We start from the raw sequence: 16,980 nt of genomic DNA on the forward strand, positions 1-16,980 counted from the left end.
TCAGGAAGAGCTCTTCCATATTATTGAAATGGAGCTAAAAGTTTTCATAAATCCATATGTATTATTCATGTTTTATGCTAAAAATCGCATGGGTCATATTGCATCTTCCCAAACTATTTGTAGATGGATTCAACAATTTATTGCTGAATGTTACATGTTAGCAGAAATTCCTGTACAACTGCTTTCCCGCAGAGTTGTGGCAGGATCTTTTGCTTGCCTGCTTGCCCTGTTACTGATATTTGCAGGGCTGCAACCTGGAGTTCTGTACATATCATTTTGAACTGTTGTGTCACAAAGTGGATACTTTAAAATATTGCAGTAAATGTCCTGAGAAAGTTGTTAGGGTTATTGAGTGTGTTCAAGCATTCTTCGTTGTCTGGGCAATTAGACCTTTCTGAGCTTTTTTTGTATTGCAGAGTAATTGTACAAAAGGAGGGTCCTGCCTTTTCCAGACCATAGGGTTGGAGAGGAGCCTTGGACTAGGGGTTTCTCAGGAGTATAACATTGGGGGCTTCTTATAGAGTGTTTCAAGCATTTGGGTATGAGAGAGTCCTGGAGAGTGAGACACACAGACCCGTTCTAAGATGGGGCAGCAGCCCTTACCTGAGGTTTCTTCAAGAGGAAAAGTTGCCTGTGTGCAGTTAGTTGCTACCTCTGTTTGAGGAAATGGTACATTTCGTAAATAAACAAAACAGACAAAGTTGATACCTGACTCTGTGTTGCATAAATCTCCTCCAGGCCTCAAAAATTCCTCCCCTGGGCAAAGGGCTACAATATATTTATTTTAAAAGAAAAAGAATATGAAAACCATCTCAGTTCTACAGTTTGGGTGTGATGTTGAAAAGTGGATGAAAATATGGTAGCCAGGAAAGGATACTGATTGATTAAGGCAAAAGGCTTCAGACTTCCAACCAGCAGGTTGTTTACTGCCTGACTAAAGGCGAGATAGTGAGCTCTACTATTACTGCTTCATTTTGTTTGATGGAAAATTATTGTTGCCTTTGTTAAAATGGAAACAGCAGTTTGGGATTAATATGATCCCATTGTAATTAGATGCAGATTGGCCGTTAGACTTCAAGAGCGGGAGGAAGGAAACCAATCACACTTCCTGTCCAAAGAGACACATCACTACATACAGAGCGACTGCAGCAATGATGGGTCTACAACAATGGCATGTTAGTTTTATTAACCCTTTGAGAGCACTGGGGGATACCGTGTTAAATACAACAAACTGGGACTTAACTGATACTCGTGACTACCGCTGTACAGTACAAAATTATGTCCAAAGGAAAACAGGAACTTTTTCAAAAAGTACAGTCAGGGACACATAAGAAGGTGCAGGAAACATGTTAAAGGTCTCAAGACAATAAAATAGAACAAATGAGGTAAGTGAGTTCTCAGAATTGTAGCACTGCACAACTTTGGTAGGAATCCATCCTAGATAACAGTACATGATGTGTAAAGTTTTAAACTTTGAGCCTCTTCATCTTTTCCTCTCTGTCATCCTCTGTTGTTTGCTTTAATAAGGTAAAGATGCACAGGATGTGATTTGTCTTGGTATACATTAAATAAATCCTATGTTAGTGGAGGTTTCTGCTGGTTTGTGAAGACACTGCTTAAGGGAAATTGGAAGGCCAGATAATTGTGATACCAGTATTGGTAACTGGTTGCTTTATTGATAGTAATTTCATTGGGTACTTATCTGGTAGTTTAAGCATCTCTGTCTCCTACATTCTAATTACATTGTTTTTATAAAGGGCATTAAGAAATTGTGGCTGGCCCTGCTCAAATGTGCAAAAAAGGAAGGGTTGAGGTGAGCGTGGGATCATGGTACACCAGCTATCTCCCTTCATTCCCTACTAAACTTCACACCAGAGTGCACACTGCATGTGTGTGCTGCTTCTGCAGGACAGCCCTCCCTCAGAACAGTGAGTGGCCTTTAAGAACAATTTAGCCCTTATATGTGGAATTAGATTAGATTTTAGATTAATTAGATTTTCAGTATCTTTGAAACTGCTATGTTTTTCAGACATACACTAGGGTATTTGGGGAACATGGAGCTCTTTAAGCTTCTAAATTATTGTGAAAGGCATTTTAAAGATAATTTATGATGTTTTTCTATGCTAGCCAGTGAAAATGTATGCTTAACACAGCTCTTTTAGCTTACTTTGTTGTTCAAAAGTGTTTAATTCAAGTATAATCAAACTGACTAGTATCACTGTTACCTAAATGGTTGTGGAGAGGCAATGCATAAAGAGGTACTATCTGATATTCCAAATAACTTTACTACTTAAAAACCAATTTCATGGCACCAAATATTTTACCTATCCTTTTAACCTAGTTTTTAAAATAATTTTAATAAGATTTTTAAATTTTATTTGAATGCTCTACGTGATAGAGTATAGATCATAAAAGTAAAAAAAGTAAGTGTGTACCTTTTGATATTTTAATAATGCATGCCCTTTTTCACAGATACAGATTTTCTCTGTTTTTTTCCATCTACTGTGATATTTCTGTAGAGCCCTTTATAAAAAATTCAGTTAACCAAGTCTTCATCTTGAACTGTGTTTTCATACTCTGAATGAAAGCACTCATTTGAAACTTCCATGATTTAGAGGTTGTCAATCTGGGCTTGTAGCCAGGGGGCTGTTGGTGATTTTCATTCTGTCTTCATGCACAATAATTTTCAAAAACCAAGGGAAGGAATTTTCCAATAAGAATTTTATGTTATGAACTAAAAATGTAGGTATAGCCACCCCATCCTCAGTTGTATTAGTGCTGCTTTGTGCCACTCCAATGGCACGAAGCAGCTCTAAACTCCGCGTAGTGAATCCCAGGAGGATAACCCCATGGAGTGGGATTCTTGAAAGTTGTAGAGCTGCTAGAATAGTTCCTATGACACCCTTTCCTTGACACCTCACCCAGAATAGAAACATGACCAGAGAAAGTGACATGGCTGGAGTTCCCCTGCACCCTGGTGCCACCCAGCTGCTATAATGGCCCTGGGGCCAGAAGCAGATGACATGAGTTACAAGGGCTGCCAAGCTGCTGTAACTTGCTTTAGGAAACTGGCCTTTGTGGACAGCTGTCCCAGGATCATTGCTCTTCCTAGCCAAGAAACAAAGCTTTGGGTTTTAGACGTTCTCATACTCATTGTATTGATATGCCCCAGTTGAAGTGTAGGGTCTCTCTCAAACCAGAATCAGCAGGAACATTCAAAAGAAAGAAGCATTTTTGCATACAATCACTGAGCAGGTTGTCACAAAGTTCAGTTGATTTATCTATAAAAATCTTTTACATATTTTAATATAATACTATACTTTTATTTCACTCATAAGTTTTACCTTTCTGTACACTCAAAGCTATTGGCCCAGCCCTGAAGTTCTTACTGATGTAAACCTCCTATTTAAGAAGTTTTAACGCTTTAAAACTCTTCTTAAAGACATTAGAAGTTTTGCCTGGGTAAGGACTAATGGCTTTTGGATTGTACCATGCACTTGCTATATTTGTATATGTTCTTATGGTCTTTAACATTCTGTACAGCTAGGCTAAAGTAACTCTCAGAGTATGATGCATTTAATTACTAGTTCCTTGTTTCTGCTTTCAGCTTGTGTTTGCTACATGTACTGAAACATCTCTATTGAGCTGCTCATCTATTGTTACTAAACTGGTCAGTTGATCAATGAAGAGTGGCATGTAATTAATTGTAAAATATTTACATGTTCCTTTCAGCATCTGTCTGGCAAGATTTACTTGTTACTGTTTACTGCTGCAGCTTTACTATACAGTTTCAGGAGGCAATAACAAGAAACATTTTTTTTTGCTAGTTTGTTTAAACAGTTATTTTCAAAGGAAAGCAATATTTAACACAGTATTCCAATTTACTGCTGACTGTGGACTTGTTTCACATACGTTAAAAATTTTGTATTTTTACAAAACTGTTCAAGACAAAGGAATTAATTGACTCATGGAAAAAGCACAAGTATGATTCTGATTTTATTAAGAAGGCTGGGATCAGCAGAAGAAAATTAAACACAGATCTATTTTTTTTTTAGTCTAAGCATCTGCAAGGACCTCATGCATTGTGACTGTAGTGGGCAATACAGAAATAAAAAAAATACCATACAAGATATAGTCAATTGTTTTTTCCTCCTTTTTAATTCTGTCACTCACACAACAAGATTGACCTGCTTTTCTGCTGTTCCTAGAAGATAAGTGATGGTATTTGAGGAAAAGTTGCATCTACCTGACCTATCTGCTATGTTGATATACTTATGCTGTTTTGCTTCTCATGCAGATGGAGGGAGCGAGGAACCACCAGACCGAAGACAGGCAAGTGTAGAATCCCGCCAGAGCCGATCTGGGCAAGGTAATGTTCGTATCATTTTCCTTCAAGAGCTTACTTCTCTTACGTTAGCACTTTGTGCAGTTTTTCTGTTTTGATAAGATATCCAGCTCTTCTGGTTTATTGTAGCTTTTATTGTAATTTAGATATACACAAATTTAATAACCATCAGAAAGGTACAAAATGATCAATTTTAAGAGTTGAAATGAAGCTGGAATCATGTATGGTGCACAATATTCTAGTGGGACCCTTTCAAACAAATACTGTAGTATCTATTAATTTACATATCTGGGCGTCACATCCTCAGTTCCTCAGGCTGTGGACTGGGGATCTTCTTGGGGGCTGGGGGTGAAGGTGTTCTTCCTACTATTCCACAGAGCAGTGGCAGAGGTACTCAGCAGGCACCTATCTTCTGCACCCACTTCTGGAGAGGAGTGCCTGGGTAGTAGCATCTAGTGTGGGCTCTGGAAACCCTGTCCTTCACTGCAATGCAGCAGCAGAACACCATTTCCTTCTGGCAAGTTTCTCCATCCTCCAATACTGAGGTGGGAGGTCCATGTTGTATTTATGGAGAGCAGCAATAGAGTAAGAGTAGAAAAGAGAATTTGGATCTGTTAAATAATGTTTTAGGTCATTCTCTGGGGCTGTGAAAGTCCTGGTGTTTGGAGCCTTAAATGCAGCTCACCAGCCTACTAAGGCGGCATTCGATAGAAACATGCTTCTCATAGGTGGTATGTTTGCTCATTCACTTTGTGATTCCAAGAGTAATTCTGTTTCACTTTCCTTTTTCTTCCCCAAATCTGTTGTTGCTGTAGAGTCCGAATAGTTTATTGAAGTGATGTTGACTTCAGAGCAATAGTTCTGTTCTTTGGCTGTGTTCCAGTGTTGCCAGCAGAATATTGTATTGGCAAAAGTATTCTGAGTGATTGAAGTCTGCAGACAAATTTAGGGGTATGGGTATTTGGAACTAAAACTATTGAACCGTGTGAAATGGCAACTGTTGATAGAGGTTTGTTGTCTGTAATAGTTTTTTTAATTTGGAATTTTATATCTTAAATAATAAGAATTGAGGCTAGATTAGAAAGAAACAATGAATTCTAATGCGTCTACACACTCCGACAGCCACATTGCATTCAGAACCAGGTTCCTTTCCTGGAGTTTTGTTAGGGAATAAAAGATTAATAATAATAAATGATAACCTGTTCTTTTCAGTCCACTCTCTATTTATTATACAAAAGCTATTATTGGTAATATTAATTGTAAAAGGAGTATCTAGCCCATTTTCTCTGATTGTGCTCTCTGATGTAGTTTAATTGGCTTAGATTTAAAATATATACAGACATACATATACATAGGTTTAGCTGAAGTGCAGATTTCAGAGTGTTCTGATTGGACATAACAATCAGGTACTTTGATGGTCTGAGGTACTATATTCTTCCAAAGCACATTGCTGAATACTTGCTAGACGTACCTGTGATTCACTGGAAAAGATCTTTTCATGCTGTGGGAAAAATGCTAATCTGTGGGCTGCAGGTATGTTGTTTGCTAGTGTGTACTTGATGAAGAACATTATATAACACACACAAAATCATATTAAAAGGTCATTATTAAGGTTGCAAAGTCAAGCACTCAAACATAAGGACATGCCAGAACTAAGGTGCTTGAATTTACGTGAGCAAAACAATGTATTTTTTACCAGCCTCATTCTTGGAAACAAATGAACTCTTTGGGCTGAAGTTTTCCACTAAACTTCAGCCTGAGGCAGACCCTTAGCATAGAAGATTTAAGCCCAGATGGTTAAAGTTTGGCAAAGTTATAAGCTATTGAAAACAAGATCATATAATTATACAATTTTAATAGTAGGCAGTGCTGCGAGCCCTGTCTATAATAAAATGGCAAGGGGGAAAAAAAAGGGGGACTCATATAAAGGTAGATGACAGCATATATAAAAATATGTATGTAGAAATGGTTTAGTAATTGAAATGGTCAAGTTAAACAAGATAAAATTTTGGTTTTATCTCTTTCTTTCCCTCCAACACATGGACAGATACATTATTCATAAACTTTCATTTAGGAGTTCTGGAGAAGGCCAGTTTTGTCCAAATAGCATCTTGTTAACCCGATGATTAAAGTGACTGACCTGTTTCTTATTTGGTACCATTTATACATACTTTAATACGTTAATTTTTAAAATTATTGTTAATCATTTCCTGTTGAACTATGTTAATCATGTATCTATGTAAACGTATATGGTCTTTCACAAACCTATATTGAGTCATTAGATATCTATTTGTTATTTATAAAACAATTGTATTGATGGAAAACCCTGTTTTGTATGCTCATTGTTTGCTGCACACAAGTATGGCGTGTGTGCAAAAATGTGAGCACGTTTTGAAAAGTAGGCCTTTATTTCCTGAACTCTGCACGCTGATTGTTGTGTAATTCTAACCATCAGAGGAAGCACATGAAGTCCCATGAATGGATCAGAAATTAGATGAAAATTTTAAAAATATCCAATTATTTAAGGGCTTATTCCCTGTCTCTCCTCCATTCACCTGAAACCACTCAAAGGTTGTGGCTGGAGGAGACAAACCTCGTTTATAAACTGGAATCCCTTCCTTCCTCACTTCACTTTCATGATTACAATGTTTCTCGCCTCACTTTCACACCCCTCCTCTATGGGACCCAGCCTCTCTATTCTCCTTCCTCTCATGAGCTGCCTCTATAAGAGGTTCCCTCATTTCAAATCCAGGTAGTATCTCTTCATTCCACCTTTTAATATTTTTCAGCCTGCTGAGGCCCATAGTGCAATTCAGTGTGTGACAAAGACCCAAAATGAAAGACGCACACAAATTATTTATGTTGTAAACTTAAGATGCCATTAGTGTAAATGGCTCTTACTTATCTAGCTGCAGTTTCATGATTCTGTTTCTGAAGTAAATAATTTTGAAACCACACATATGAAGGGGACACCAAATTTCTGTGGAAACTAAGATAACTTTGAGACTAAAAGAAGTGATGTTCTTTGAAATGAGGAACAATTGAGACATATAGAATTGCCAGCCTCAGGAGATCAAAAATCATGAATCAGATCCCCAATAAAAGTGAAATATGGCTCCAAAAGAATGAGATTTATTTTTTAAGAAATATTACATTGTGTTTTTGGTCTGACTCTTGATTTTTGAGCTCTTCCGACAATTCCCAATGTGTGTGGTGACAATGAGTGTTGCCCACTCTTTCACATTTATTGAAAAGGTGGATTTAAACCCCAGGCAGGAGCTGAGACCCTGAACACCCAAAGCAGTCGTGTCATCCTAGTTTGTCATGACTCGCTGGTCTCGAGCCCAGGTCCACAGAGTTGATGGGAATGGCCACACTCCAACCCTCCAGCTGGTCTGTGACCCATGAAGTCAAGGCACAGTTCCTACTTAAGCCTGCAGTAGGAACAGGAAGCTGTGTGAACAAATGGGCCTCACCCTGTTATGGAATGTGTGCCTCATGCTTAGGGTGACCAGATGTCCCATTTTTATAGGGACAGTCCTGTTTTTTGGGACTTTTTCTTATATAGGTGCCTATTAGCCCCCACCCCCTGTCCCGTTTTTTCATAGTTGCTATCTGGTCACCCTACTTGTGCTACTGCTCATGCTTATGCAGCTTGATTTCCTGGCATCTGACTCGTAGTTCTGATCTCCAGTTTGTCTCCTGCCTCTGACCCAGCTTGACTCTAGTTCCTGGCATGATTCTGATCTCCAGTTTGCCTCTTGCTTCTGACTTCCTGGTATCCTGACCCAGCTGACTCTGGACTCCTGTCTCAGGACTGTAGACTCTGGCCACCCATGACCTGACCATGATACAGTTCCCACATCAATGTTAATACCACATCTGCCTATCTCATCAATTCTGCCTCTCCCACAGCCCCCACATCTGTTCTGTCCCCACACGAGTGCTGCAGTCTGCCCCCATATCAGTGCCAGTTCCAATCTTTATCCCCCATATCAGTGCTGCCCTCAGCCTCTCATCTGCCCACCATCCTAATCTTTCCATCAGTTCTGCTCTCCCAACCTCACCTCTAGTCCTTCTATTACTCCTGGGGCTCTTCACTCCACCCCAACCTTGTCTCGGGGGGCTGCAGTGGTGCCCTTATCCCTCTCGCCTATTCCCATACTGGTTGTTGCATAGAGGGGAAGAGCGAGGCGCGATTTCCATTGCTTATTGGAGAGGAGGAAAGAGCAGAGACCTACTGAGCTGGTGGGCACTTTGATTCCTCTTTCACCCTCCCCTCCCTTGAAAACAGTGAGCAGAGGGGGAGAGAATCTACCTGCATCCTGCAGGGTTGAACTTCTTGACAGGGCTGGAGCTCTCATGTCATCACAAGACAAGCTCCAGCCCTGTCGGAAACCCCATCACTAACGAAAAAATTCTGAGAGTTGGCAATACTGGAGGCATGCTACTGCTCCACATCCCTCTTCTTATACCATGCCACCCATTTATACCCTCCAAGACTCATGCCCCTCCTCTCTTTCCCTAGGTTCCTATCCCCATGTAACCCACCTTCTGACTCAGCCTAATGGTAGCTGAAAAACACAGCATGGAGCCAGCACCAGTTCAGTTTCTGTATGTAAACATTCAAAAATTGGGATTTTTTTTCTCTCTGTATACACTTGAAATGAGCTCTGAATGAGTGTGTCCCTTGGAATAGTCACAGTTAACAGGAAAGGGAAAGAAAACAAAGGAAAAAAGTAACAAAATACCACTTACCCTAACTTTTAGCTTGCATGAGCACAACCTAAGATATGGCTGCAGGCCAAATATGTGGGCTAGTACAGACAGGAGAAGCGTCATCATGTTGGCATTGAGTTCTGAAGATGAAAATAGATTGGTTCAGAGCTGTCCAGGAGAGGAGACAGTCTGACTTGTGCATGGGGAAAAATGAAGGGTGTTTAAGCTTCATGTGATTATTATTAACTGTAACCTGTGTTTATTCCATATGCTAACATGTTATACATACTGTACCACAGGGGCTTAGAGATTTTGTTATGCATAGAATTTAAGTGAGACGATCAGACTCTTGCAACATAAATCAAAACACAATTGGAATATCACAAAAAAGTTTATCTATTAAGTCTATGACATTTTGTCATATTGAAATAATCCAGAAGACAATTTAATATTTAGTATATGCACTGTATAGGAAATGTCTTGTGTACGTATATGTTGTAGCAATACTGCTAACGTTGTGGGTCAGTCACTGTAAATCCTTTGTTTCAGTGATTTATAAATCAGTAGAAAGATATTCTGTTTGACTGAAGCAAATTTCAGAATAATCTGTTCAAATCCTTTTGAATTTTGCAGTTGTGAAAAAATGAGAATTTTGATTTCTCCCTTTTTCCCATCCCAAAGATATTCCTTTGCTTTTACTGAATTCAGAATAATTTTTTTTGTTAAAATTAAAATCTGGTAGGTAATCCATAAATAAAACATTTTTAATTTAAGTTTTATTAATGATTAAAAAAGAGAGAGAGAGAGACAGATAAAGAGAGAGAGAATGGTCCAGTGTTTTGAGCAAGAGACTGAAATCCAGTGATTCTGGATTCTCTTTCCAGCTCTGCCAATTACTTGCTCTGTGTGACTTTAAGTAAGTCAATTAATTTTTTGTGCCCCAACTTCTGTATCTGTAAAATGAAGATAACGTCCCCTGACAAGGATTTTATGAGGGTTAGTACATTAAAGTTTGCAAAGCATTTTGAGAATTTAGATGGCAGGTGCTGTCAATTTGTATGGCTATTTGTTCACATTATTGCTTTATTTATTGTTCATTTTATATAGAAATACACTGGACTCTCAGTTTCCCCTCAGCTTTAGACAAGTACCAGATATTATGGCCACAAATTCTTTTGCAGACCTATACTATAATGGAGCAAATGCAGAGCATGCAAGCCTTACACATCTCTTCCAAAGAACCACATGCGGTAAAGTGTGTGGTGCTTACTAAAGCTGTCTCAGAATGCTGGAATTTGAACCTGTGTTTTCAGGGAATTTTAAACCTGTGCATAGCGCCCCTCAGGGGCATCATCCTGCAAACTGCTGAGCACTCTGGCCCCAGTCCAGCAAAGCATTTAGGCATGTGCTTAACATTTAACAGTATGACGTGAAAAGAGCAGACCAAAGCATCCAGCTGAAGGTATTTTTAGCAATCATGGCAAAAATTGTTAACCATTCTGAATTAATTGGAAATTTGCATATCAAAGAAACTGCAGTGTAATGACCTTGAGGTTATTAAAATCTTAAAAGCAAAAAAAAAAAAATCAGTTAAGGATTATATCTTCAATACATGGGCAAAGTAAAATAACGTGGATTGTAATGAATGCTCATCAATTGTCAGATGAATGTTAAGAGTCCTACATGAAGGCATCCAGTACTGTACTTGAGCATACATATGCAATAATAGTTAATTTTTGTTTTATTTTTCACTGTAGAAGGATACAGCTATGTTGTGAAGTATTCCATGACTTTGAGATTGGTTATGGGTCCATATATTTTAGCTGTAAAATGTGTAACTTTTTATCAGTTTTCTGATAAGGCGTTGTCTGAGAACTTCAGCATTATTTAAATCTGTTTCCTGCTATGTGAATGAATAATGTATTCCCTTGACTGTTTTACACTGTTGATATAGCCTTTTTTGGACAGCTACAATAAACTCAGGCTGTTGTCTCTTCTGAATTATAATGTATTGAACGCATTTATCTTTTCTGTTTTATCCACATGTGACAATTCAGCTCTGTTATCCATCCTCTGTGAATTAGTTTTTATAAACCTACATTTATTCACACAAACTACTGAAAGTCACACAAAACTATCCAATGGAAATCAAATAATTACTTTCAGAGAGGAAAATTATAACACAGGAACAAAGGTGATCAGAGCCCATGGCTATAATCTATCTGATCTTTTGCAAAATCAAAGAAATGAGATGATCTGGGAGAAATTTAGATGCACCTCTCATAATTCTCTGCTCAGTAAGTATAGTTTATGCATTAGGTATCAATTCATGTATATTTGCAGTAAAATATAAAGGATAACAGTTGTAAATATGGAGGCAAGTTATCCCAGAACTCCACAGTACTCCAGTGTATTAGCGAGATGCCTCTGGAAACGGAAGGTCCTTAAGTAATTCTTTTCAAATATTAGAACTGATTTGTTGCAAGTGATGTGTGAAAATCTGGATCAGTTTTTATTTTTAACAAATCAGTTAATCCGTTCCTGATCACAAAACTGACCTCAAGAAACTAGTTAAAAATGTGAAGATAATGATCCAAATTATGCCCTAAATTACACGTTTGAAACCCCACTCTTTTGTAAAAGAACAGCAACTCAGTGAACGGTACTTTTTGTCAAATATTTAATTTTCACCCAGGCAAGTTGAGCTTCCTTTCCAAGCCAGTAACTTAAGAAACTGAACGATACGAAGCCCCAAAGTACCATCCTGGTCCTCTGAGCACGTGCTTCCAAACAGTTGGCTTAGGAACAGTTCTCAGATGTCGTCATTACTTGGGAGAGAGAGAATGTGGCATTTACTATGTGGCAGTTTATCGCTATAAAATTAAAGATTGATGCAGATCATTCCTTTTGGAACTTTTGTGTAGCAGAGGCTAGCACAGATTTTGACAAATTTCTTTTTGTGGCCCCAAATACTAATAATTAAGAGGAGTAGCACAGAACTCATAGCCCAAGACGAACAAGAGCTAAGGTGGCTTCAGTTCCCTTCCAACCCTGATCTTCTATGATTCTAGCAAAGTCACCTTCATGCCTTCCCAATTCTGGGCTGCTCTGGAAGCCAGAGTAGCCAGTGGTGTAATTTTAACAGCCCCAGTCGAAGTCACAGCAGGCTGCCCTATGGGTGGCTGTGCTTCTCAGAATCTCTGCAGTGTTCTGGGCTGGTACTATGCTCCTCCTGCCCCAAGCATACTCCCTGTGCTAGGGTTTGTGAGGGAGTCCTGCAGTAATTTTCCTCAGTTCCTATACATGGGGAAATTTTCCCCCAGCTGGATTCAGGGCTTCTCAAGACCCTTTGTACCTCTCCAGCACTTGTAACAGGCATAAAGGGACAAGAAAGGGGTGACAATCTCATGCATCATTTCTAATTTTCCCTCTTCTATTTAACTAAGAACTTGACCATCAGTTAGCAAAACTAAGGGAGGCTTAATGAATAAATCATAATTTTCCATATTACTTACTCAGTGTCCAAATTTTTTTTTGCTCTCTGCATACAGTATGGCAAATATACATATCTGTACTATAATTCAAATGTCTCTGTACAATTGTTTGCAATTTGTCCCAATGTACTGAATATTCAGAATATTTGCTTAAAAATTCTGGTAAAATTAGTAACTGGAGAAGGAGCATCAAATAACTTTGATCACAAGCAAAGATCTGCTCATTCCATACATTGCAGGGAGAAATTAATTCTGCCTCCAAATGCTCTCTACATTAAAATAATAATAATTCCCATCAGTCTTCAGTTTGCTTATATTGCAGTAACTGGGATACTGTCGCCCCATGCCATCATATCTGAGAACCTTCCACAGAAAATCAATAGCAAAGTCCGCAGAGAGCTTCAGTGGACTTCTCTCACACTTCTCCCTTTTTAGGGTTAAGCCTCTCCTTGAGGTAGAGTTGTGAGCTTCTTTTAAAGCTTTTATTAATTTCCTTTTCTTTTGTTTGTTTTTTTGTTTGTTTGGGCTTTGGGTAGAAGGGGGTTCCAGAGCAATTGCAGAAATGAGTGGCAGTGAGATACAGAATAGACTTTGAACTTGAAAAAAGAACAAGGACAAATAAAATGAACCGTTTGACTGTACTGTTCCTTGGGGAGCTTCAATTAGATTCTAAAATTATCACCTGAGTTCAAACAAAGCCAACAATTCAATTCGGTAAAGGTATTTTACTTAGCCCAAAGACTCTTTATTGCGTAGTGATAAGACTGCAGAAAATGTAAAGCTCTCTATCTACATAAAGTGTTTAAGAATCAGAGAAACATGAGCCAAATTCTCAGATGGTGTAAATTTGCATAGCTCCACTCTGCTGATTTATACCAGTTGAGACTCTGACCCAGTATCTGCTCTGAGTAAATCTAGTCTGTCCATTAGCAGGTAACCTTGTAAAGAATGACTTCTCATCTGTAAGCCAGCAATTTAGCTCAGATTTCCTGTTCTACAAGAACGTTAAAGAAATAATAAGGTAACAGACTCCATCTTCCGCAGCTCCTCTCTCATTCTAATAAATGAGAGGGGAGAAGTGAAAAGAGCAATAGATAGCATCACTGGACAAATAGAAATCTAAGGGATCTGTTTCTGTGTGGTCCCATAGAATTGCATGAAATACACATTAAGGTCTGTTAATTCTGTAGTTTTTAGAGCCTAAAGATTTCTGACTAGTCTGAGATTCCAGAATTTTGGATGTGTGCACCAGACAGGAATCTTTTGGATGGGGTTGGAGGAAATCTATTTGGGATTGTAAGTCATAAGAAACAATACATTTGAAAACCTTTATGAACAGACTCCTTACACTTTATTTTAAAACAGATCTATTTTATATCATATAATGTAAGAATTTCTGTATATCTGTTGACAAATATCCTTCTATAAACAAAACCAAACTCTAAACTATGTCAAACAAATTTTTTTATTTTCATTTTAGGAATATTTGTATTTAGGAATGTAAATGTCTTTTATACATTTATAAATATATTTATTTTAAATAAAATAATGTAAGTATTTAATTATTTAAAGCAGCAATGAAATTGAAAAATAGAATACAATATACATTTATAGCTAGCATGACAGAGTACAAAAACTGATACTAGTGAGCACAAACCTGTTCATCATCATTTATTAGTGTATTTTTGAAAGATTAGCAAGAGCACTAGGTGGTGCTCTTTTATTGCAGAGTATTAAAAATTCAAATTAATAAATAAATCATATTACAAAGTGAAGAAGCAGGCAAAATGAAGAAGGTAAATATTGATGCACTGTGTAATCCAGGCAGAGAGCAGAGCCGAGTCTATATCTTCTGTCTCCCAGGCCAAAGAGTCATTCTCACACACTCTCTTGCTCTTTTGCCCGGTTAATATTTAAGTATTTATAGAAAGTCGAACCGCTTCAACAGGAAAGATTGACTGCGGAATAACCTATAGCTTGGTGGTAAGGGTACTTCTTTGGTAGAAGGGAGACCTGAATTCAAGTCCCTGCTCCAATGAGTATTTAAATATTTGTGCAATGTGGAACAGCTTCAAAAGGAGACACTGAGAGCAACCAACCCCTGGATAGCCTGTAAACCTGGTGATTAGGATGCTAACCTGACAGGAGATATATCTGAGTTCAAGTCCTTGCTCCACAGTGGGGACTCAAACCCTCCCATCTCCAAGGCAAGTGGCCTACTAACCACTGGGCTAAAGGTAATAAGAGGGACATGCGTACACACGCACACACACACTTTTTTGAAGCTGAGTGGACTTTTCCAATTTGCTGACAAATTCCAAAAATTTTCGGAACCAACATGAAGATTTGTTCTGATTTTTTGGTTTGTTGGCTGAAAAAAATCAATTATTCGCCCAGGGTAGTAATTACATGAAAACTGATCACTCCAGAATGCTTAACAAAGCAAAATGATAAAACTTAAAATCTAACTAGTTATGTTGTTCATTACTCTGTATCAGACATTCACCTGTTCGCTATTGTATAAATGTAATTTCTTCATGGGAAGCATAAATATTTTGTAAGATGAGCATGAGAAGGAGCAGTCCAATACTAAAAAGTTTGTGTGATTTTTTGAGAAATAGTATGGAAATATTAAAGCGTCTAGCCAGCCTAAGCCAGCAAATTCCTGAGTCTAGGAAATGATAAAAACAGTAGGCTGCCTTTTATTACAAACTGTTCTGTTTTATTTTTACGTTCCTGTCAGGCACCTCCACAGAGAACGACTGTGCTTTTGAACCAGACTACGCTATTCCACCACTCCCAGTGACCGAAGGTATGCAGCACATTCGGATTATGGAGGGCATGTCTCGCTCTCTTCCATCCTCCCCCTTACTCACACATCAGTCTATCAGTGTTCGGCTCCAACCTGTGAAGAAATTAACTGGTAAGGACTTTAAATAAGTTCAGTGGGGCTTTTAAAATCGGTCAGTGCAAAATTTTAGGTAAAACTCACCAAACAAGTTTCTTTGCACAAATCTTCATTAGTTAACTACATGGCCTGCTGGAGTCACAATATTTTGTAATTGGAATATACACCCATGTTTACAATATTAAATTACTGTAGGAAAATGGGTTGGATCTCAATTTAACAGCGTGATCTGTCTAGTCTTTAAATAATCATCTGGTTTTCACACATTTTAGTTTTGCAGGGATGTTCTAAGTAGTACCAGAATATACTGTAATTCCAGTCTCCTCATGAATCAGTTTGCTCAAGTCAGGCCAACTGATGGAGACATTTCAGCAGTTTAAATAGCATTATGTTAAATTTTTGCATGCTGAGAGACAGAGACTTCAGCAAACTCTACATTATTTGTTGCAGCACATAGTGACTTTTCATGTATGTTTTTAAATAAGTTTATTTTAAGTAATTTATTTGGTTTCTGTGGACCAGATTTGTAAAGGTATTTAGGTGCTTAAAGATGCAGATAGGCACCTAATGGGAGTTTGAAAAGCACCTAAGGACTCAACTCCTACACTAGGCGCTCAGAGGCTGGTCATCATAGGGACACTGCAGCTGGGATTAGCAGGGGAAGCGCTGAAGCCATCGGGAGCCTGGGGCAGAGTAGCAGGAAGGGAGCAGGATGGAGCCACTGATGCCTGGCAGGCCAAACAGCAGGCCCTTTTAGGCCGGATCTGGCTTGTAGGCTGCTAATTGAAGAACACTGGTCTATAAGTACCTACATGGAGAACAAATATTTACTAATGGACTTGTCAGTCTCACAGAGAACATGGTCCAATGGCTGGAAGTTGAAGCTAGACAAATTCAAATTGGAAGTGAGGTATAAATGTTTAACAATTAGAATAATTATCCATTGGAACAACTTACCAAGGGTTGTGGAGACACTTTTTAAATCAAGAGTAGGTGTTTTCTAAAAGATCTGGTCTAGGAATTATTTTAGGGGAATTCAATGGCCTATGTGTGGCTAGATGATCACAATGACCCTTTCCGGCTTTGGAATCTATGAAATCTTCCAACTTTTATCTTGTCTATTTAGATTGTAAATTCTACAGGGAAAAGATTGACTCTTACTATATGGTTGCATAATGTCTATTACAATGACATTCTAATCCTGGTTGGGGTCTTTAAGCACTATTGTAATATAAATAAAAATTAATAATAATGCAATGGTAGATGTAGTGTATGTTTCTGTAATATCAGTATTGACTTGATCCCTTGGAACTGTGGGTTCAGTTTAGTTGTAAGCTCTGGTAAGCAGCATTCAGTGCTCCATTATCTTCATGGTGGATAGGTATCTTTGTGTTGTGACACAGCAAGTATGCTTAATTAATTGTGAGTGCAAAACTGGAGACTGCTTCTTTTAAGTTAGGCTTTGTGTGCTTTCCCACTGATAGCTCTGCCCCTTGCGGTCAACAGAAAAATGA

The 16,980-nt window shown here is 38.3% G+C and overlaps 1 protein-coding gene across 7 annotated transcripts in view; it reads left to right on the forward strand.

The window, feature by feature from the left end:
- TANC2 (tetratricopeptide repeat, ankyrin repeat and coiled-coil containing 2) overlaps positions 1–16,980 on the forward strand; it is a 675,729-nt gene that overhangs the window by 323,948 nt on the left and 334,801 nt on the right. For 5 of the 7 annotated variants that reach the window (XM_037886783.2, XM_037886784.2, XM_037886786.2 and 2 more), the window contains 2 exons: positions 4,298–4,369; positions 15,302–15,481. In XM_037886783.2, coding sequence (XP_037742711.1) covers positions 4,298–4,369; positions 15,302–15,481 — 252 coding nt within the window. Of the gene's footprint in view, positions 1–4,297; positions 4,370–4,786; positions 4,891–15,301; positions 15,482–16,980 lie in introns of those variants that run through there. The other 2 variants (XM_037886787.2, XM_043537035.1) reach the window with 2 other exon arrangements.

This window comes from Chelonia mydas, chromosome 27, assembly GCF_015237465.2.
Source record: "Chelonia mydas isolate rCheMyd1 chromosome 27, rCheMyd1.pri.v2, whole genome shotgun sequence".
Taxonomy (NCBI): Eukaryota; Metazoa; Chordata; order Testudines; family Cheloniidae; genus Chelonia; species Chelonia mydas.